This window comes from Oncorhynchus keta, chromosome 22, assembly GCF_023373465.1.
Source record: "Oncorhynchus keta strain PuntledgeMale-10-30-2019 chromosome 22, Oket_V2, whole genome shotgun sequence".
In the NCBI taxonomy this organism is placed as follows: domain Eukaryota; kingdom Metazoa; phylum Chordata; class Actinopteri; order Salmoniformes; family Salmonidae; genus Oncorhynchus; species Oncorhynchus keta.
The window spans coordinates 48,087,968-48,110,383 of NC_068442.1; the positions used below are offsets into that span (position 1 = coordinate 48,087,968).

General features: G+C 43.4%; 1 protein-coding gene across 4 annotated transcripts in view; it reads left to right on the top strand.

Moving 5' to 3' along the window:
- The window catches only part of LOC118400695 (run domain Beclin-1-interacting and cysteine-rich domain-containing protein-like), a 128,907-nt gene that overhangs the window by 59,142 nt on the left and 47,349 nt on the right, over positions 1 to 22,416 (top strand). For 3 of the 4 annotated variants that reach the window (XM_052475408.1, XM_052475409.1, XM_052475410.1), the window contains exon 2: positions 21,817 to 21,970. In XM_052475408.1, the coding sequence (XP_052331368.1) occupies positions 21,817 to 21,970 (154 nt within the window). Of the gene's footprint in view, positions 1 to 11,598; positions 11,903 to 21,816; positions 21,971 to 22,416 lie in introns of those variants that run through there. The other variant, XM_052475411.1, reaches the window with a different exon arrangement.

Consider the following 22,416-nt stretch of genomic DNA (forward strand, 5'->3'; position numbering starts at 1 on the left):
CCTCCGCCTTTTTTGTTGAAGAACGGCCTCTACATTCATACCCTCGCAAATATCCTTGGCTGACGTTTGTGCAGTCATAAAGCCTGTCGCCCTGTAGTTGCTGAGACCTCTCTCTGTCTTTCTGAGAAGACTGACTGCAACAGCCACATGCATACTGGGAGACTGCATCAGCTTGCTCACCTGTTGGATCTGGCTCCAGATGTCATACCACACCACTGTACAGATGCTGAAGCGGTATGATCCCACCTCCTCTGACAAGGACTGGGCCTCAACCACAGGGACTTTGGTTTGATCCCTCACTTCAATCAGTGTCTCTCTCACCGCTGCTGCCTGATACCTCAGAGAACTCAAAGAACTTGCCTGTGTCACAATCGTTGGAAACACACTCGGACCAACGTGCAGCGTGATCTGGGTTCCACATCTTTTATTAGATGTAAGTGAACCACACAACAAAACAATAAAGACTAAACGAAACCATGACGACAATGGCGTGCGAACATACAACTACACATAAACAATATCCCACAAAACACAGGTGGAAACACTCTTAACTTTACTATCCCACCTTGTCTCAGTCCACATCTTCAAAGTGATGTCCACATGTTTTTTTCAGGATGGCCCATCGCTGTGTGGAGGCTGAGAACAAGGTGTACAGTTTGTGTAACATGCCAATCTAACCTGTGGCATCGACAGACCTTTCAGCAGCATCAGCCACAACCAGGTTCAATGTGTGAGACCCACATGGCACAAATAGAGCTCTTGGATTTGTTTCCAGGAGTCTGGCTTGGACACCTTTGTTTTTGCCCCTCATGTTGGCCCCATTATCATAAGACTGCAGTCCTCAAAAAGGAATGTTTAGTTCCTCTAATCTTTTGAGAATGAGGGATGCCAAATGTTGGTCCGTGGACTCATCTGCCTCCACAAAACCCAATAGAATGTTCCTTTATGTGGGGCTCCTCCTTCAGTGACACAATTCTAATCACAACTGACAACTGTTCAGTGTGGCTGACATCTGAGGTGTAATCTAGAATGACAGAGAAGCATTTTGCCAGCTTGATGTCACTCACCATTATTGAAATGACCTTGCTGCTCAACAAATCAATGAGTTCATTCTGTATTTGGTGGCCAAGTGTCACAGCCTACTAGGAGTGGTGGGTTGGAATCAGGCGCAGAGAGCAGGGTTCAGTAAATCGTGATTTATTCTCCGGCCAAAAAACTGTCACGCCAACATACAGGGCGCATAAAACAGACCAGCCCAAACACAGGACCAAACAGACCGGAGAATACATAGAACAGACCAGCCCAAACACAGGACCAAACAGACCGGAGAATACATAGAACAGACCAGCACAAACACAGGACCAAACAGTCCGGAGAATACACACATGAAAACCACATCCAACAGAGTAACAAAAAACAATCCCGCACAAAACAAGGGCGGGTCAAACTACTACATATAGGGAAGCTAATTAAACCAAAATACACACAGCTGAAACTAATAAGACAAAACCAACAGACAAACGAAAAAGGGATCGGTAGCGTATAGTAGGATGGTGACGACGACCGCCGAGCACCGCCCGAACAGGCAGGGGAGCCGACTTCGGCGGAAGTCGTGACACCAAGGTAGCTGGTGGTGTGACTCGAGGTCCCTTTTTAGACACGGTTAAGGTGCTATTTCATGACTGGATCAAATTGTGCTGTCAGTTCAACCTCTTTGAGGAAATTCCCATTTGATGGAGAGTACAGTGTTTCTGTGTGTCCCCTTAGTGCCAGATTTGTAATGGCCAGAGACTGTACAATAGCAGTCAGACGTGTCAGCACCTCTCTCCATCTTATCCTCTCAGCCTCCATAAGTGCCATCTCATGCTGATCAATTGTTTCCACTTTTTTGATCTGCATTGCCAGTTCTTTCCATGTTTTCATGCAGTTTTGGTGTTCTGGACTGGTATCGTGTGAAGTCAGCAAAGAACTTGCCTGTGTCACAATCGTTGGAAGCACACTCGGACCAACGTGCAGCGTGATCTGGGTTCCACATCTTTTATTAGATGTAAGTGAACCACACAACAAAACAATAAAGACTAAACGAAACCATGACGACAATGGCGTGCGAACATACAACTACACATAAACAATATCCCACAAAACACAGGTGGAAAAAAGCTACCTAAATATGAGTAGAGACAACGATTACCAGCTGCCTCTAATTGGGAATCATACAAAATCACCAACATAGAAAAACAAAACTAGAACCCCACATAGACAATATAAACTAGACTAACCCCCAGTCACGCCCTGACCTACTCTACCACAGAAAATAAGGGCTCTCTATGGCATGTTTCCAGTCTGTCAGTCCTGAGTTTGTTAAATAAATGTTCTTAGAAAAAAGAAGAAGCAGAAGAGGCTGTTGTTTCTTTCAGAATACATCAACCAACTCCTAGGGATTGTTTCACCACTCACTAAGGTCTTCCTGAAATACTGGTGGTGGCATCTTCTTCCATCACTCTCATTCCTCATTCCTTGGAAAACAAAGTTAGGTGGTACCTTTCTTGGTCCTCTGCAAACTAGTTGTGTCCTAATTCTGTCAGTCAGAACTGAAGGCCAGCAGCAGGGTCTGTTGACAGTGGTTCATCCTCAGCAGCAGGGTCTGTTGACAGTGGTTCATCCTCAGTCAGCAGGGTCTGTAGACAGTGGTTCATCCTCAGCAGCAGGGTCTATAGACAGTGGTTCATCCTCAGCAGCAGGATCTGTAGACAGTGGTTCATCCTCAGTTAGCAGGGTCTGTAGACAGTGGTTCATCCTCAGCAGCAGGGTCTGTAGACAGTGGTTCATCCTCAACAGCAGGATCTGTAGACAGTGGTTCATCCTCAGTTAGCAGGGTCTGTAGACAGTGGTTCATCCTCAGTTAGCAGGGTCTGTAGACAGTGGTTCATCCTCAGCAGCAGGATCTGTAGACAGTGGTTCATCCTCAGTTAGCAGGGTCTGTAGACAGTGGTTCATCCTCAGTTAGCAGGGTCTGTAGACAGTGGTTCATCCTCAGCAGCAGGGTCTGTAGACAGTGGTTCATCCTCAGTTAGCAGGGTCTGTAGACAGTGGTTCATCCTCAGCAGCAGGGTCTGTAGACAGTGGTTCATCCTCAGCAGCAGGATCTGTAGACAGTGGTTCATCCTCAGCAGCAGGATCTGTAGACAGTGGTTCATCCTCAGTTAGCAGGGTCTGTAGACAGTGGTTCATCCTCAGTTAGCAGGGTCTGTAGACAGTGGTTCATCCTCAGCAGCAGGGTCTGTAGACAGTGGTTCATCCTCAGTTAGCAGGGTCTGTAGACAGTGGTTCATCCTCAGCAGCAGGGTCTGTAGACAGTGGTTCATCCTCAGTTAGCAGGGTCTGTAGACAGTGGTTCATCCTCAGCAGCAGGGTCTGTAGACAGTGGTTCATCCTCATCAGCAGGGTCTGTAGACAGTGGTTCATCCTCAGTTAGCAGGGTCTGTAGACAGTGGTTCATCCTCAGCAGCAGGGTCTGTAGACAGTGGTTCATCCTCAGCAGCAGGGTCTGTAGACAGTGGTTCATCCTCAGTTAGCAGGGTCTGTAGACAGTGGTTCATCCTCAGTTAGCAGGGTCTGTAGACAGTGGTTCATCCTCAGCAGCAGGGTCTGTAGACAGTGGTTCATCCTCAGTTAGCAGGGTCTGTAGACAGTGGTTCATCCTCAGCAGCAGGGTCTGTAGACAGTGGTTCATCCTCAGTTAGCAGGGTCTGTAGACAGTGGTTCATCCTCAGCAGCAGGGTCTGTAGACAGTGGTTCATCCTCAGCAGCAGGGTCTGTAGACAGTGGTTCATCCTCAGTTAGCAGGGTCTGTAGACAGTGGTTCATCCTCAGCAGCAGGGTCTGTAGACAGTGGTTCATCCTCAGCAGCAGGGTCTGTAGACAGTGGTTCATCCTCAGTTAGCAGGGTCTGTAGACAGTGGTTCATCCTCAGTTAGCAGGGTCTGTAGACAGTGGTTCATCCTCAGCAGCAGGGTCTGTAGACAGTGGTTCATCCTCAGTTAGCAGGGTCTGTAGACAGTGGTTCATCCTCAGCAGCAGGATCTGTAGACAGTGGTTCATCCTCAGCAGCAGGATCTGTAGACAGTGGTTCATCCTCAGTTAGCAGGGTCTGTAGACAGTGGTTCATCCTCAGCAGCAGGGTCTGTAGACAGTGGTTCATCCTCAGCAGCAGGGTCTATAGACAGTGGTTCATCCTCAGCAGCAGGGTCTATAGACAGTGGTTCATCCTCAGCAGCAGGGTCTATAGACAGTGGTTCATCCTCAGCAGCAGGGTCTGTAGACAGTGGTTCATCCTCAGCAGCAGGGTCTATAGACAGTGGTTCATCCTCAGCAGCAGGGTCTATAGACAGTGGTTCATCCTCAGCAGCAGGGTCTATAGACAGTGGTTCATCCTCAGTAGCAGGATCTGTAGACAGTGGGTCATCCTCAGTCAGCAGGGTCTGTAGACAGTGGTTCATCCTCAGCAGCAGGGTCTATAGACAGTGGTTCATCCTCAGCAGCAGGGTCTATAGACAGTGGTTCATCCTCAGTTAGCAGGGTCTGTAGACAGTGGTTCATCCTCAGCAGCAGGGTCTGTAGACAGTTGTTCATCCTCAGCAGCAGGGTCTGTAGACAGTGGTTCATCCTCAGCAGCAGGGTCTGTAGACAGTGGTTCATCCTCAGTAGCAGGGTCTGTAGACAGTGGTTCATCCACAGTCAGCAGGGTTTGTAGACAGTGGTTCATCCTCAGTAGCAGGGTCTGTAGACAGTGGTTCATCCTCAGCAGCAGGGTTTGTAGACAGTGGTTCATCCTCAGTAGCAGGGTCTGTAGACAGTGGTTCATCCTCAGTAGCAGGGTCTGTAGACAGTGGTTCATCCACAGTCAGCAGGGTCTGTAGACAGTGGTTCATCCTCAGCAGCAGGGTTTGTAGACAGTGGTTCATCCTCAGCAGCAGGGTCTATAGACAGTTGTTCATCCTCAGCAGCAGGGTCTGTAGACAGTGGTTCATCCTCAGCAGCAGGATCTGTAGACAGTGGTTCATCCTCAGCAGCAGGGTCTATAGACAGTTGTTCATCCTCAGCAGCAGGGTCTGTAGACAGTGGTTCATCCTCAGCAGCAGGATCTGTAGACAGTGGTTCATCCTCAGTCAGCAGGGTCTGTAGACAGTGGTTCATCCTCAGTCAGCAGGGTCTGTAGACAGTGGTTCATCCTCAGTAGCAGGGTCTGTAGACAGTGGTTCATCCTCAGCAGCAGGGTCTGTAGACAGTGGTTCATCCTCAGCAGCAGGATCTGTAGACAGTGGTTCATCCTCAGCAGCAGGGTCTGTAGACAGTGGTTCATCCTCAGTTAGCAGGGTCTGTAGACAGTGGTTCATCCTCAGTCAGCAGGGTCTGTAGACAGTGGTTCATCCTCAGTAGCAGGATCTGTAGACAGTGGTTCATCCTCAGTAGCAGGGTCTGTAGACAGTGGTTCATCCTCAGCAGCAGGGTCTGTAGACAGTGGTTCATCCTCAGTAGCAGGGTCTGTAGACAGTGGTTCATCCTCAGCAGCAGGGTTTGGTGGGGATGCTGCTACAGGCATTTCTAATGGAGAGCACAAGGGCATTAGTTTACACATGTTATTCACAGCATTTATAGTGGTGGAACATCCATACATTACCCATACAAACCCAGTAATAATAAAACCATCATTGTTACCTACAATATGGAAACTTAAAACTTTGCAAAAGGGAAATCATTTATTTAGTTTATGTTATGCAGGGATGCACACATAAACACACGTGCGTGTACCCACAAACACACACACACACACACACACACACACACACACACACACACACACACACACACACACACACACACACACACACACACACACACACACACACACACACACACACATAAACACACGTGCGTGTACCCACAAACACACACACACACACACACACATAAACACACGTGCGTGTACCCACAAACACACCTGAGGAATCCTGCTGGGGAGAAGTGGAAGCAAATGGGTCTTCATCCTCAGGCTCAGACAACATTTGTGAAGACACCTGTGTGGCTGAGGAGGTAGATGGCTCCTCATCCTGGCCAATGCCAAGAGGTGCTCCAAAATATTTCAGAAGTGCCCCTGAATTTGAAATACAATATATGAGTCTGACACCCTAAATACATTTTGTTCCACAATTAAATATACATGTCATTATGCACAATTTAGCAAACTTTCAGAATAGGAACCAAATGAACCATACAACCTCCTTGGCTAATTCTGGCTAATTCTAGTTATAAGACAACCCTTAAGACTCAATATATCACAAAAGGTACGAAATAACAACAAGTTAGCCTGTAGCATTGGAAATTCCCCTTACTGAGCTCAGGACCAAGTCAATACAATCACAGAAAACCTTTATGATGTCACCTCAATGAAAGTTAACCAAATCAATAATGTGCTCGTAAGGTTGTAATCGTTTTGCTGCAGGCTACACACATTATCATGATGAAACTGTGTGAAATTAAGCTAGTTGTTGAATATTGTCGCCCTATGTGTAATAGCAACATAGGCTAACAAACATAAGTGTTATACTAGCCTATTTCATTACATGCATAATATTATACTAACAAAGAGATGACGTAGCTGCACATCTTTATCTTTTGCGTGTTTCTCCTCTTCTTCTTTTTCCTAAACTGGGCAACTGATGGCTTAGACCTTTTCTTATCCATTTGTGTTGATTTGGCACTCCAGCATCAATACATTACCCATCCCCCAACACTGTCAACCAAGAGTCAAGACTACATTACCCATCCCCCAACATTGTTAACCAAGAATCAAGACTACATTACCCATCCCCCAACACTGTCAACCAAGAATCAAGACTACATTACCCATCCCCCAACACTGTCAACCAAGAGTCAAGACTACATTACCCATCCCCCAACACTGTCAACCAAGAGTCAAGACTACATTACCCATCCCCCAACACTGTTAACCAAGAGTCAAGACTACATTACCCATCCCCCAACACTGTCAACCAAGAGTCAAGACTACATTACCCATCCCCCAACACTGTCAACCAAGAGTCAAGACTACATTACCCATCCCCCAACACTGTCAACCAAGAGTCAAGACTACATTACCCATCCCCCAACACTGTCAACCAAGAGTCAAGACTACATTACCCATCCCCCAACACTGTCAACCAAGAGTCAAGACTACATTACCCATCCCCCAACACTGTCAACCAAGAGTCAAGACTACATTACCCATCCCCCAACACTGTCAACCAAGAGTCAAGACTACATTACCCATCCCCCAACACTGTTAACCAAGAGTCAAGACTACATTACCCATTCCCCAACACTGTCAACCAAGAGTCAAGACTACATTACCCATCCCACAACACTGTCAACCAAGAGTCAAGACTACATTACCCATCCCCCAACACTGTTAACCAAGAGTCAAGACTACATTACCCATTCCCCAACACTGTCAACCAAGAGTCAAGACTACATTACCCATCCCCCAACACTGTCAACCAAGAATCAAGACTACATTACCCATCCCCCAACACTGTTAACCAAGAGTCAAGACTACATTACCCATTCCCCAACACTGTCAACCAAGAGTCAAGACTACATTACCCATCCCCCAACACTGTTAACCAAGAGTCAAGACTACATTACCCATCCCCCAACACTGTTAACCAAGAATCAAGACTACATTACCCATCCCCCAACATTGTTAACCAAGAGTCAAGACTACATTACCCATCCCCCAACATTGTTAACCAAGAATCAAGACTACATTACCCCACCCCCAACACTGTTAACCAAGAGTCAAGACGACATTACCCATCCCCCAACACTGTTAACCAAGAATCAAGACTACATTACCCATCCTCCAACACTGTCGACCAAGAGTCAAGACTACATTACCCATCCCCCAACACTGTCAACCAAGAGTCAAGACTACATTACCCATCCTCCAACACTGTCGACCAAGAGTCAAGACTACATTACCCATCCCCCAACACTGTCGACCAAGAATCAAGACTACATTACCCATCCCCCAACACTGTTAACCAAGAGTCAAGACTACATTACCCATCCTCCAACACTGTCGACCAAGAGTCAAGACTACATTACCCATCCCCCAACACTGTTAACCAAGAGTCAAGACTACATTACCCATCCTCCAACACTGTCGACCAAGAGTCAAGACAAAACCAATTCACCTTGGTGCTGTGCAGACTGGTTTTATATTATTCTTAACGATTTCGCACAAACCAGAAAAAAATGCTAACAATATATCTGTGAAACTATATATGCACAGTATTATGAATTAATTGTGGCTTATTTGGTAGCATTTCGTAGTGTGGCTGATTTTACTAATTGCATTAGTACTGTACAAAGTTAGAGATGCGCTATTTGATAGATTCCCCCGCTCCCCTACCTCGGGCTTCCAGTGGGGAGAACCTACCCCTGTCCCCCTCCCCATCTCGTACTTATGAATGGGAGACCTTCCCAGGCAGTAGCCTGCCGAGCTCACAAACTAGAATCAGGGCGCCTACTCCGAAAAGGTTCATTGTCCCACACGGTGACATGATATCATTGACGTAACATGCAAATTAGTGATATGTCACCATTCCCCCCAAAATTGTGCAGGCCCCAGGCAAGATTATGCCCTGGGCACACCTAAATCTGCTACTGTGGACATCGTTAAAACACTGTATATAGACATAATATGACATTTCAAATGTCTTTATTCTTTTGGAACTTCTGTGAGTGTAATGTGTAATGTTTACAGTTCATTTTTGTTGTTTATTTTTCTTTTGTTTATTATCTACTTCACTTGCTTTGGCAATGTTAACATATATTTTCCCATGCCAATAAAGCCCTCAAATTGAATTGAATTGAGAGGGAGAAAGTGAGAAAGAGAGAGAACCCTTCAGCACCAGCTGATGGCAGCATTGTCAAGATATTAGCAGGCTTTGTATGAAATGTAGGTTTCTAGGTTTCTAGCACAGACAGTATGTATAGACAGTATATATATATATATATATATATATATATATATATATATATATATATATATATATATATATATATATATATATACAGTGGGCCAGATATCTTGCTTGTTTGTAGTTGACCAAATACTTATTTTCCACCATAATTTGCAAATAAATTCATTAAAAATCCTACAATGTGATTCTCTGGATTTTTTTTCTTCATTTTGTCTGTCATAGTTGAAGTGGTACCTATGATGAAAATTGCAGGCCTCTCTCATCTTTTTAAGTGGGAGAACATGCACAATTGGTGGCTGACTAAATACTTTTTTGCCCCACTGTATATATATATATATCCTGTCTATACATATGGTCTGTGCTAGAAACCTAGAATATATATATATATATATATATATATATATATATATATATATATATATATATATATATATATATATATATATATATATATATATATATATATATATATATATATATATATACAGTACCAGTCAAAAGTTTGGACACATATTCTCTCAACCAGCTTCTAGAGGAATGCTTTTCCAACAGTTTTGAAGGAGTTCCCACATATGCTGAGCACTTTTTGGTCGCTTTTCCTTCACTCTTTAAAAAAAACTTTATTTAACTAGGCAAGTCAGTTAAGAACAAATTCTTATTTACAATGATGGCCTACCCCCACAGCCAACCCCCCCAGGCAAGCTCTCAATTGCACTCCGCGCTATGGGAATCCCTATCACGGCCGGTTGTGACACAGCCTGGGAACGAATTGGGTTGAATTGGGTTGAGGTCGGGGGATTGTGGAGGCCAGGTAATCTGCTTTATATCACATGCAGCACTCTATCACTCTCCTTCTTGGTCAAATAGCTCTTACACAGCCTGGAGGTGTGTTTTGGGTCATTGTCCTGTTGAAAAACAAATTATAGTCCCACTAAGCGCTAACCAGATGAGATGGAGTATCGTTGCAGAATGCTGTGGTTGCCATGCTGGTTAAGTATGCCTTGAATTCTAAATAAATCACTGACAGTGTCACCAGCAAAGCACCCCCACACCATCACACCTCCTCCTCCATGCTTCACAGTGGGAACCACACATGCAGAGATCATCCGTTCACCTACTCTGCGTCTCACAAAGACACGGCGGTTGGAACCAAAAATCTCACATTTGGACTCATCAGACCAAAGGACAGATTTCCACCAGTCTAATGTCCATTGCTTGTGTTTCTTGGCCCAAGCAAGTCTCTTCTTCTTATTGGTGTCCTTTAGTAGTGGTTTCTCTGCAGCAATTTGATCATTAAGGCCTGATTCACACAGTCTCCTTTGAACAGTTGATGTTGAGATGTGTCTGTTACTTGAACTCTGTGAAGCATTTATTTGGGCTGCAATCTGAGGTCCAGTTAACTCTAATGAACTTATCCTCTGCAGCAGAGGTAACTCTGGCTCTTCCTTTCCTGTGGCAGTCCTCATGAGAGCCAGTTTCATCATAGAGCTTGATGGTTTTGCGCTTGACTGCACTTGAAGAAACTTTCAAAGTTCCTGAAATTTCCGCATTGACTGACCTTCATGTCTTAAAGTAATGATGGACTGTCGTTTCTCTTTGCTTATTTGAGCTGTTCTTGCCATAATATGGACTTTGTCTTTTACCAAATAGAGCTATCTTCTGTATAGCACCCATACCTTGTCACAACACAACTGATTGGCTCAAATGCATTAAGAAGGAATTACACAAATTCACTTTTAACAAGGCACACCTGTTAATTGAAATGCATTCCAGGTGACTACCTCATGAAGCTGGTTGAGAGAATGTCACGAGTGTGCAGATCTGTCAAGGCAAAAGGTGGCTACTTTGAAGAATCTCAAATCTATTTGGACTTGTTTAACACTTTTTTGGTTACTGCATGATTCCTGTGTTATTTCACAGTTTGGATGTCTTTACTATTATTCTAAAATGTAGAAAATAGTACAAATAAAGGAAAACCCTTGAATGAGTTGGTGTGTCCAAACTTTTGACTGATACTATACATATATATATAGTATCAGCCTAAAATCAAGCACACCGCCACGCAATCTCCATAGACAAACATTGGCAGTAGAATGGCCTTACTGAAGAGCTTAGTGACTTTCAACGTGGCATCGTCATATATATATATATATATATATATATATATATATATATATATATATATATTTATTTATTTATTTATTTATTTATTTATATACACCTGCTGGTGGTGAAGGGTTCTCTCTCTTTCTCGCTCTCTCCCTCTCTCACTCTATCACACTTCACTTTTTAAAAAAAAGTGGCGTTCAGGGCTGTCATTAATTAATCCCCCACCAGCTACAATTAATAATGTGAAACTTTACATTTAATGTCCCAGACTTGATTCAACAGAGAATAGAGGATACTTGGGTAAGGTAGAAAATATGCAGGCATGTTCATTAGAATAACTCACAGATCAGATCAGTATGAGGCTAGTTTGCATTAAATAGCTCCAGCAAAAAAAACATGTCAATATTATCACCGACAAAATCAACCTGTGTCAAAGAGTTTGAGTCGGAGCCTGAGAAACATCAACCCCGCCCACTGAAGTCATGTGGTTGTGTCTTTCTGTTCGGGCCTGTCCTGCTGTTTAGACTTGTGATTTTGACACTTGACAGCGCTAATGTTGGACTACAGTCACACTCCTAGTCAAAAGTGAATGCGACGAGCTAATTTTAAGCCACCGACTGACTGTAAGTGGCCGGTGACTTGTACATACTGGAAGGGGACTTGGGGGGAAGCTGATACCGTATTCAGTTTCCCCCCTGCTCCGAGGAAATGGAGATTACTTCGGAGGAAAAAGCCGAGGAACGCAGGTGAGGGACTGGGTCGGGACTCGGCTAACCAAGCTAGCTAACCAAGTTTGAATGTTGATGCTTGTTAACTAAAGTTAGCTTAGTCGACTAGCTCGTTGACTACATTTTGGATGTTTACGAATACAAAAACATCTGAAATATATATATTTTTAAAATGTTTTCCTCAGTTCAGTACCATGTCACATCCAATAATACCTCATATGTGTTAGCTAAACTAGCATTCGCTAAACTAACTAGCTAGCTAGCTAACGTTAGTTAAATAGCTACTTAACCTGCAAACTCTGGAAGGAACCAATGTTTTTTGGTATGGCAAATGGATGCGTCCCCAAGGGTTAGCTGTTTTATAGAATTAACATTGCCGGGGTTAATGAATCATTGTTTGTGTTTGCAGGACAGGCGCCTAACTAGATGAGGTCAGCGTTTGCTATTTGATTGACTTTAGTCTCCAGTGTTATCTGTGTATGACGCAGGGATTTGCATGCAATAAATGATCAGTTTATGTAATTTGGCAGCTAACTAACACCACATTTGTACAGTGTTCTAAGGCCAGGGTGTTAGCAACAAGCCACCTCTGTTTGCTAAGTTTTGGGAAGAGGCTCAGTCCTGAGGAAATAGACTATAGCGACAACCGTTTTATCCATGTTGTATTAACTAACTGCCAATCAAAGCAATCCTTTTCGTGCTTTCCACAATACAGACCTTATTGTATAATGTACCGCGCTACACTATATTTATAAAAGTATGTGGACACCCCTTCAAATAAGTAGATTAGGCTATTTCAGCCACAGCTGTTGCTGACAGCTGTAAAAAAAAAAATCAAGCACACCGCCGCGCAGTCTCCATAGACAAACATTGGCAGTAGAATGGCCTTGCTGAAGAGCTTAGTGACTTTCAACGTGGCATCGTCATATGACGATGACACCTTTCCAACAAGTCAGTTCGTCAAATTTCTGCCCTGCTAGAGCACTCGCTACTGATTTCCAAACGGCCTCTGGAAGCAATGTCAGCACTAACAGAACTGTTAGTTGGGAGCTTCATAAAATAGGTTTCCATGGCAGAGCAGCCACACACAAGCATGAGATCACCATGCGCAATGCCAAGCGTCGGCTGGAGTGGTGTAAAGCTCGCCGCCATTTGACTCCGGAGCAGTGGACACGCATTCTCTGGAGGGATGAATCACGCTTCACCATCTGGCAGTCGGACGGACGAATCTGGGTTAGGCAAATTGCAGGAAAACGCTACCTGCCCAAATGAATAATGCCAACTGTAAAGTTTGGTGGATGAGGAATTATGGTCTGGGGTTGTTTTTATGGTTTGGGATAGACACCTTAGTTCCAGTGAAGGGAAAATGTAATGCTACAGCATAAAATTACATTCTAGATGTTTCTGTGCTTCCAACTTTGTGGGAACAGTTTGGGCAAGGCCCTTTCCTATTTCAGCCCCAGTGCACAAAGTGAGGTCCATACAGAAGTGGTTTGTCAAGATCGGTGTGGAAGAACTTGACTGGCCTGCACAGAGACCTGGATGCAAGTCTGTGCAGCAAGTCTGTGCAGCAATGTTCCAACATCTAGTGGAAAGCCTTCCCAGGAGAGTGGAGGCTGTTATAGCAGCAAAGGGAGGGGACCAACTCCATATTAATGCCCGTGATGTTGAAATGAGATGTTTGTCGAGCAGGCGTCCACATACTTTTGGTCATGTAGTGTATTATAAGACAACATGGAAATTGGTGCAAACGTTCTCTTTGTGTGTGTATACTAATGCATCAGTGAATTGTGGCTGCACTCAGAGTATGATGCACAAGGTCATTAGTCGTAGACCAGCTCTGACTCAACTGTTTACAATTACAACTAGAGGTCGACCGATTTATGATATTTCAACACCAATACCGATTTAAAACGCCGATACCGATTATTCGGCCTCTAAAAAAACAAACCTTTTTTTGATATATTTTTGTGATAATGACAATTACAATGCTGAATGAACAATGAACACTTTTATTTGAACTTAATACATTTCACAAATAAAATCTATTTCGTTTTAATAAATAATGAAACATTTTCAATTTGGTTTAAATAATACAAAAACACAGTGTTGGAGAAGAAAGTAAAAGTGCAATATGTGCCATGTAAAAAAAAAATAAAAAAAAATAAAAATAAAAGAGTTAATGTTCCTTGCTCAGAACATGAGAACATATGAAAGCTGGTGGTTCAATATTACCAGTTTAAGAAGTTTTAGGTTGTAGTTATTATAGGAATTATGACGCGTCGACTATTTCTCTCTATACCATTTGTATTTCATATACCTTTAATATAATAATAATAATAATATATGCCATTTAGCAGACGCTTTTATCCAAAGCGACTTACAGTCATGTGTGCATACATTCTACGTATGGGTGGTCCCGGGGATCGAACCCACTACCCTGGCGTTACAAGCGCCATGCTCTACCAACTGAGCTACAGAAGGACCACACACCTTTGGCTATTGGATGTTCTTATAGGCACTATAGTATTTGCCAGACTCTCAGGAGTTGATAGACTTGAAATCATAAACAGCGCTGTGCTTCAAGCATTGATAAGAGCTGCTGGCAAACGTGTTTGAAAGTAAAGTACTATTTGAATGAATGCTTACGAGCCTGCTGCTGCCTACCACCGCTCAGTTAGACTGCTCTATCAATTCATAGACTTAATTATAAAGTAATAAACACAGAAATACGAGCCTTAGGTCATTTAATATGGTGAAATCCGGAAACTATAATTTTGAAACCAAAACATTTATTCTTTCAGTGAAATACGGAATCGTTCCGTATGTTATCGAACGGGTGAAATCCTAAGTCTAAATATTGCTCTTATATTGCACAACCTTCAATGTTATGTCATAATTATGTAAAATTCTGGCAAATTAATTACGGCCTTTGTTAGGAAGAAATGGTCTTCACACAGTTCGCAACGAGCCAGGCGGCCCAAACTGCTGCATATACCCTGACTCTGCTTGCACTGAACGCAAGAGAAGTGACACAATTTCCCTAGTTAATATTGCCTGCGAACATGAATTTGTTTGTACTAAATATGCAGGTTTAAAAATATATACTTCTATGTATTGATTTTAAGAAAGGCATTGATGTTTATTGTTAGGTATGATTGTGCAACAATTGTGCTTTTTTTTTCTGCTCGCAAATGCGCTTTTGTTAAATCATCACCCTTTTGGCGAAGTTGAAATAGGCTGTGATTCGATGATAAATGAACAGGCACCGCATTGATTACATGCAACGCAGGACAAGCTAGTTAACCTAGTAATATCATCAACCATGTGTAGTTAACTAGTGATTATGTTAAGATGGATTGTATTTCTATAAGAAGTTTAATGCAAGCCTAGCTACTTAACTTTTTTTTTAATGCTGCACTCACGTGGTCCTTCTGTGGCTCAGTTGGTAGAGCATGGCGCTTGTAACGCCAGGGTAGTGGGTTCGATTCCCGGGACCACCCATACGTAGAATGTATGCACACATGACTGTAAGTCGCTTTGGATAAAAGCGTCAGCTAAATGGCATTTATTATTATTATTATTATATATTACGTAACAGGTGGTCAGGTCAGCCTGCCACGCAGTTTCCTCCTGGATGTAATCTGACATAATCTGCATCCAAAAAGGCTGATTTTAACGATTTTTGTTATGAAATCTTAAATCGGCCCAAATTAATTGGCCCTGCTGATTAGTCAGCCGACCTTTAATTACGACAACACATAATTCCTAACTTGTTTATTGAACTACACAGATATGAGGGTTGGCACTAGGGGCCCATGCCTCTCCTCATTGCCATGTTGTTGACGTTTGCTTTCATCTGTGTGACTGCTTGGGAGATTAGACCACTCTATAATCACTGAGCGACTCCTCCAGTAGTCACGAAGCAGTCACACACACACACACCACCTCCTCCTCCTGTAAAACTATCCATTCTCCCTGCTATGGGGAGAATGTGTTTGTCCCATGTTCTGGCCTTTCTCTGGTTTAAAATGTGATGTTAATTTGATTCGAACAGTTCATGGTTGAACTCGTGATAGTCGTCACTTTTGGTACAACTCACTTAGCACACTGAAAGAGCCTGTAATGGTCATGAATGTGACTTTGTTTACTCCACACAGCCTATTTCACATCCATAAGGCTGACCAGCCATTTCTCTCAACCACGTCTCCTGAATCAAGTTAGATTTATTTTGTTATTGAACCTAAATGGGATGTTTCAGACATAATTTCTGTCATACTTCCCACCAGATTTGATTCATGCGAAGACCCGAGAGTGTGGGAGAGTGTGTGTGTGTGTGGGAGAGTGTGTGTGTGTGTGGGAGAGTGTGTGTGTGTGTGTGGGAGAGTGTGTGTGTGTGTGTGGGAGAGTGTGTGTGTGTGTGGGAGAGTGTGTGTGTGTGTGTGTGGGAGAGTGTGTGTGTCAAACCTGTCGGTTTTATGAATTTGTGATCTCTTGTCAACTGTCCCGGAGTCTGTTAACAATAAGGTGATTTCTTTCTCTTTTTATTTTGTGTTTTTTGTTGTAGTTGTTGAATTTTTACCCCTTTTTCTCCCCAATTTCGTGGTATCCAATTGTTGTAGTAGCTACTATCTTGTCTCATCGCTACAACTCCCATATGGGCTCGGGAGAGACGAAGGTTGAAAGTCATGTGTCCTCCGATACACAACCCAACCAGCCGCACTGCTTCTTAACAACCCGGAAGCCAGCCGCACCAATGTGTCGGAGGAAACACTGTGTACCTACCAACCTTGGTTAGCGCGCACTGCGCCCAGCCCGCCACAGGAGTCGCTGGTGCGCGATGAGACAAGGACATTCCTACCGACCAAGCCCTCCCTAACCCGGACGACGCTCGGCCAATTGTGCGTCGCCCCACGGATGTCGCGGCCGGTTACGACAGAGCCTGGGCGCGAACCCAGGGACTCTGATGGCACAGCTGGCGCTGCAGTACAGCGCCCTTAACCACTGTGCCACCCGGGAGGCCCCTGTGATTTCTTTCTCAACAAGCTGACCAATCGAATAGGACGGTGAATTATTTTATTTTTTTACTACGGGGGTATTGTAGATTGACAGGCTAGTAATTCTGCTGTTCGTTACTCGTCTCGTTTTCTGAGGAAAAGTTAATATGGACCGTTAATATGGACCGTTAATATGGACCGTTCTTCTAACGTTTTTAAAGTGCCCATCGGGAATTCGTTACGTCCTCGAATTGCATGAATTTTTTTGTTGTTAATATGAATTACCAGCCTGTAGATTGACAGGCTAGTAATTCTGCTGTTCGTTACTCGTCTCATTTTCTGAGGAAAAGTTAATATGGACCGTTAATATGGACCGTTCTTCTAACGTTTTTAAAGTGCCCATCGGGAATTCGTTACGTCCTCGAATTGCATGAATTTTTTTGTTGTTAATATGAATTACCATACAATACGTATGATTTCTGTCATTCTCAACACTGTGGCTGGACACCCTAATCAGGTTACGCACCCAATGCATATGGGTCTGGTACATTTTCTCAAATATCTGTTTTAAAATGTCCGGTGCCACAGTTTCTTAACCAGAAACCCTGTGGTGTGTGGGGAAGAGACGGTCAGTTCCAGCTACAGTTGCTGCTGACTTGAGTGAAAAGGGGAAGGAAGTCCTGGAAATGAGCTTGGACGTTGTCTGTTGTCTCCTTTAATGTCACGTGTCATGAGTAACAGTGAACTGCCTTTTCTTGCAACCCCCAAACCCAACAAAGCAGTAATCGATATATAGAACCAAAAATAACAAGGTAGAACAAAAACTCACAAGAAATAAGTAGAACATGAGAAAGCAAGAAGCTGCGTCCAGGGTCAGCTCCAGGGTCAGCTCCAGGGTCAGCTCCAGGGTCAGTTCCAATACCATATTTACAATGTGCAGGGATACTGGAGTGGTAGAGGTTGGTATGTATAGTGGTAAGGTGACTAGGCATCAGGATATATGACAGAGTAGCATCAGATGAATGATTGTATGTGAATGCGTGTGTGTAGAGTCAGTATAAATGTTTGTGCATGTTGTCTTATTTTTTATTATTTATTAAAAATGTATTTGTAATAATGACAATTTCAACAATACTGAATGAACACTTATTTTAACTTAATATATTACATCAATACAAATCAATTTAGCCTCAAATAAATAGTGAAACATGTTCACTTTGGTTTAAATAATGCAAAAACAAAGTGTTGGAGAAGAAAGTAAAAGTGCAATATGTGCTTTGTAAGAAAGCTAACGTTTCAGTTCCTTGCTCAGAACATGAGAATATATGAAAGCCGGTGGTTCCTTTTAACATGAGTCTTCAATATTCCCAGGTAAGAAGTTTTAGATTGTAGTTATTATAGGACTATTTCCCTCTATCATTTGTATTTAATTAACCGTTGACTATTGGAGGTTCTTATAGTCACTTTAGTATTGCCAGTGTAACAGTATAGCTTCCGTCCCTCTCCTCACTCCTACCTGGGCTCGAACCAGCAACACAACGACAACAGCCACCTTCGAAGCAGCATTACCCATGCAGAGCAAGGGAAACAACCACCCCAAGGCTCAGAGCGAGTGAAGTTTGAAACTCTATTAGCGCGCACTAACTAGCCAGCCATTTCACTTCGGTTACACCAGCCTCGTCTCGGGAGTTGATAGGCTTGAAGTCATAAACAGCGCAATGCTTGACGCACAACTAAGAGATGCTGGAAAAACGCACAAGAGTGCTGTTTGAATGAATGTTTACGCGCCTGCTTCTGCCTACCACCTCTCAGTCAGATACTTAGATACTTGTGTGCTCAGTCAGATTATATGCAACGCAGGACACGCTAGATAATATCTAGTAATATCATCAACCATGTGTAGTTAACTAGTGGTTATGATTGTTTTTTATAAGATAAGTTTAATGCTAGCTAGCAACTTACCTTGGCTTACTGCATTTGTGTAACAGGCAGGAGTGCAACGAGAGAGATGCAGGTCGTTATTACGTCGACTAGTTAACTGTAAGGTTGCAAGATTGGATCCCCCGAGCTGACAAGGTGAAAATCTGTCGTTCTGCCCCTGAACGAGGCAGTTAAACCCACCGTTTCTAGGCAGTCATTGAAGATAAGAATGTGTTCTTAACTGACTTGCCAAGTTAAATAAAAATTAAATAAAGGTGTAAATTTTTTTTGGGGCCAATCCGATTAATCTGTCGACCTCTGCCTCTGGATGCAAAGTCGGCACAATAACTGTTAGTCGGGAGCTTCGTGAAATGGGTTTCCACGGCCGAGCTTCTGCACACAAGCCTAAGATCACCATGCGCATTGCTAAGCGCTGGCTGGAGTTGTATAACGCTCACCACCATTTGACAGCAGTGGAAACGCTGGAATAATGGTCTGGGGCAATTTTTAATGGTTTTCATGGCCCCTTAGTTCCAGTGAAGGGAAATCTTAATGCTACAGCATTCAAAGAATCAACACTTTTCTGTACTTTCAACTTTGTGGCAACAGTTTGGGAAAGGCCCTTTCCTGTTTCAGCATGAAAATGCCCCCGAGCACAAAGCGAGGTCCATACAGAAATAGTTTGTCGAAATCAGTGTGGAAGAACTTGAATGGCCTGCACAGAGACTTGACCTCCACGCCATCGAACACTGGCTGAATGGAAGCAAGTCCCTGCTGCAATGTTCCAACGTCTAGTGGAAAGCCGTCCCAGAAGAGTGGAGGCTGTTATAGCAGTAAAGAGGGGACCAACTCTCTATATTAATGCCCATGATTTAAGGAATGAGATGTTCAACAAGCAGGTGTCCACATATTTTTGGTCATGAAGGTATTCCTCTTAACTGCCTGCTCAGGGGCAGAACGACAGATAACTCACTGTTCCTAGGCCGTCATTGAAAATAAGCATTTGTTCTTAACTGACTTGCCTAGTTAAATAAAGGTACATTTAAAATTAATAGGTGGTTGAGGGTGGACTGTGAATATGCCTACCAGCTGATGTCTGCTCTGTGAATGGAGAATCCATCAACTTGGATAGCCGTGGGGGGTATCTTGTCCGAAAGCCTTGAGAATATTGCAGTTACGAGTGTCCCGTTGGTAGCAAATCCTTGATCGGAGGTCATCTATTTTTATTATCAAGTGACTCCCCCTCTTTTGAAGTTGAAGCTGGAATCTGGGTACATTGGCATATAGACTGGAGGGAAGAGATGGGCAGTTTTCCTCTTCTGCCTCTGTAATGCCAGCATTTTCCTCTTGTTGGAAGTATATAAAGGGCCCAGGGCAATGAGTTGAAGCTGTAGTTCAGGGTATGCAAATGCCGATCTGATGTTCAAATGCTCTTGTCGTTTATATGAAATGAGGATGAATTACATTTCATGAATATAAAGTAAGGATAAATGAAACAGGAATCACAAAATAGGGAAGTCGCAAAACGGCTGCCTGATTAATTTTTTAACATTTATCTCGCTATCAATTTCACTGTTGTTTCTCCTGCTTTTCTCCATGCAAGCGGAAACACAGTTCTATTCACTCACTCAGAATAACAATATACACTGAGTACACCAAACATTAGGGACACCTTCCTAATATTCAGTTGCACCCCTTTTCCCCTCAGAACAGCCTCAATTCGTCCGGGCATAAGACTCTACAAAGTGTTGAAAGCGTTCCACAAGGATCCTTGCCCATGTTGACTACAATGCTTCCCACAGTTGTCATGTTGGCTGGATGTCCTTTGGTGGTGGACAATTCTTGATACAAAAGTGAAACTGTTGAGCGTGAAAAAACACAGCAGCGTTGCAGTTCTTGACACAAACCGGTGCGCCTGGCACCTACTACCAAATTCCGTTCAGAGGCACTTTAATATTGTCTTGCCCATTTCATCCTCGGAAATGGCACACATCCACAATCCATGTCTCTTATCATCTCTAGACTTAAAAATCATTCTTTAACCTGTGACTCCTCCCCTTCATCTACACTGATTTTGAAGTGGATTTAACAAGTGGCATCGGCAGGGTAGCCTAGTGGTTAGAGTGTAGAGGCGGCAGGGTAGCCTAGTGGTTAGAGTGTAGAGGCGGCAGGGTGGCCTAGTGGTTAGAGCGTTGGACTAGTAACCGGAAGGTTGCAAGTTCAAACCCCTGATCTGACAAGGTACAAATCTGTCGTTCTGCCCCTGAACAGGCAGTTAACCCACTGTTCCTAGGCTGTCATTGAAAATAAGAATTTGTTCTTAACTGACTTGCCTGGTTAAATAAAGGTAATATATATATATTTTCTTAAATTAAGGGATCATCACTTTCCCTGGATTCACCTGGACAATCTATGTCAGGGAAAGAGCAGGTGTTTTTAATGTTTTCTTTACTCTGTGCATTTACTTTTTTGGAGTCAACTGTTGTTTTAAGAGTTTATGATTAGCCGTGGAGATTGTCACCCACATCACCTTGGCTCTGTAGGCTACAGCTAGTGTCTTAGATGCTCTGCACGGTCACTATGTTGTAAAAACATAAAACAACTACTACTTTCTCAACCATTGGGAAACACTTCTGTGCTAATCACATCTAGGCTAACTGCGGGATCAATGACTTCACCAGGAGGCTTTTCTGTTGCACCAATATAAGGGGTACTCTGAAAAAAAACACCACCACCACAGCATGATGCTGCCACCACCATGCAACACCATAGGGATGGTGCAAGGTTTCCTCCGGACATGATACTTGGCATTCAGGCTAAACAGTTTAATCTTGGTTTCATCAGACCAGAAAATCATTTTCTCATGGTCTGAGAGTCTTTAGGTGCCTTTTACTGAGGAGTGACTTCCAAACGTTTATCTCTCTGCTCAACCGTCTGCTCTTGAGTGTTTTGGATGGAGCACGAGTTCATTCAAACCTGACTTCTCTCTCTCTTTTTCTCTCTCTCTCTCTCCAGGAGGGAACACTGGAAGCTGCTGTCTAGTCTGAAGACCACGGTGGAGGGCCTGGTGTCCAGCAGCAACCCCAACGTGTGGTCTCGCTACGGGGGTCTGCAGCGGTTGCACAAGAACATGAACCACATCCTCAGCCACGGCCTCAAGCACGAGCAGGTCAGGCCTCGGGAATGACTACTCTTCTACTCTTGTCATTTTGTAGTTTTTTTGGAGAAAAGCTTGGCTTACACAAGGCACTGTTATTTGTCTGTTTTCCAGACGCTCTCATGTTATTGCCATGGAGCATCTGCTCAATGGAACTTCTGCTTTCCTTCCTTACATTTTCTTTGAGTCAGGGTGCAAAAGAGTGATCAGGGAATTATATGCTTCAAGGTAATAATTTAAAATATTCCAACCGTAAAACATATATTAATTAGAATCACAAAAACGATCTGATGTTGTGTTGTTTTAGTCAGAATTAGAACAAGGACCTTTTTTTGTTCCTTTTTCTGAATGTAAACAGGGTGCAAGTGGGAAACAAATGATTAGAGGAGCTAATGACAGACAAGTTGTACTACTGTGTTCCTTACAGGACATTCTGTCTCCACCCGTGGAGGGGAGAA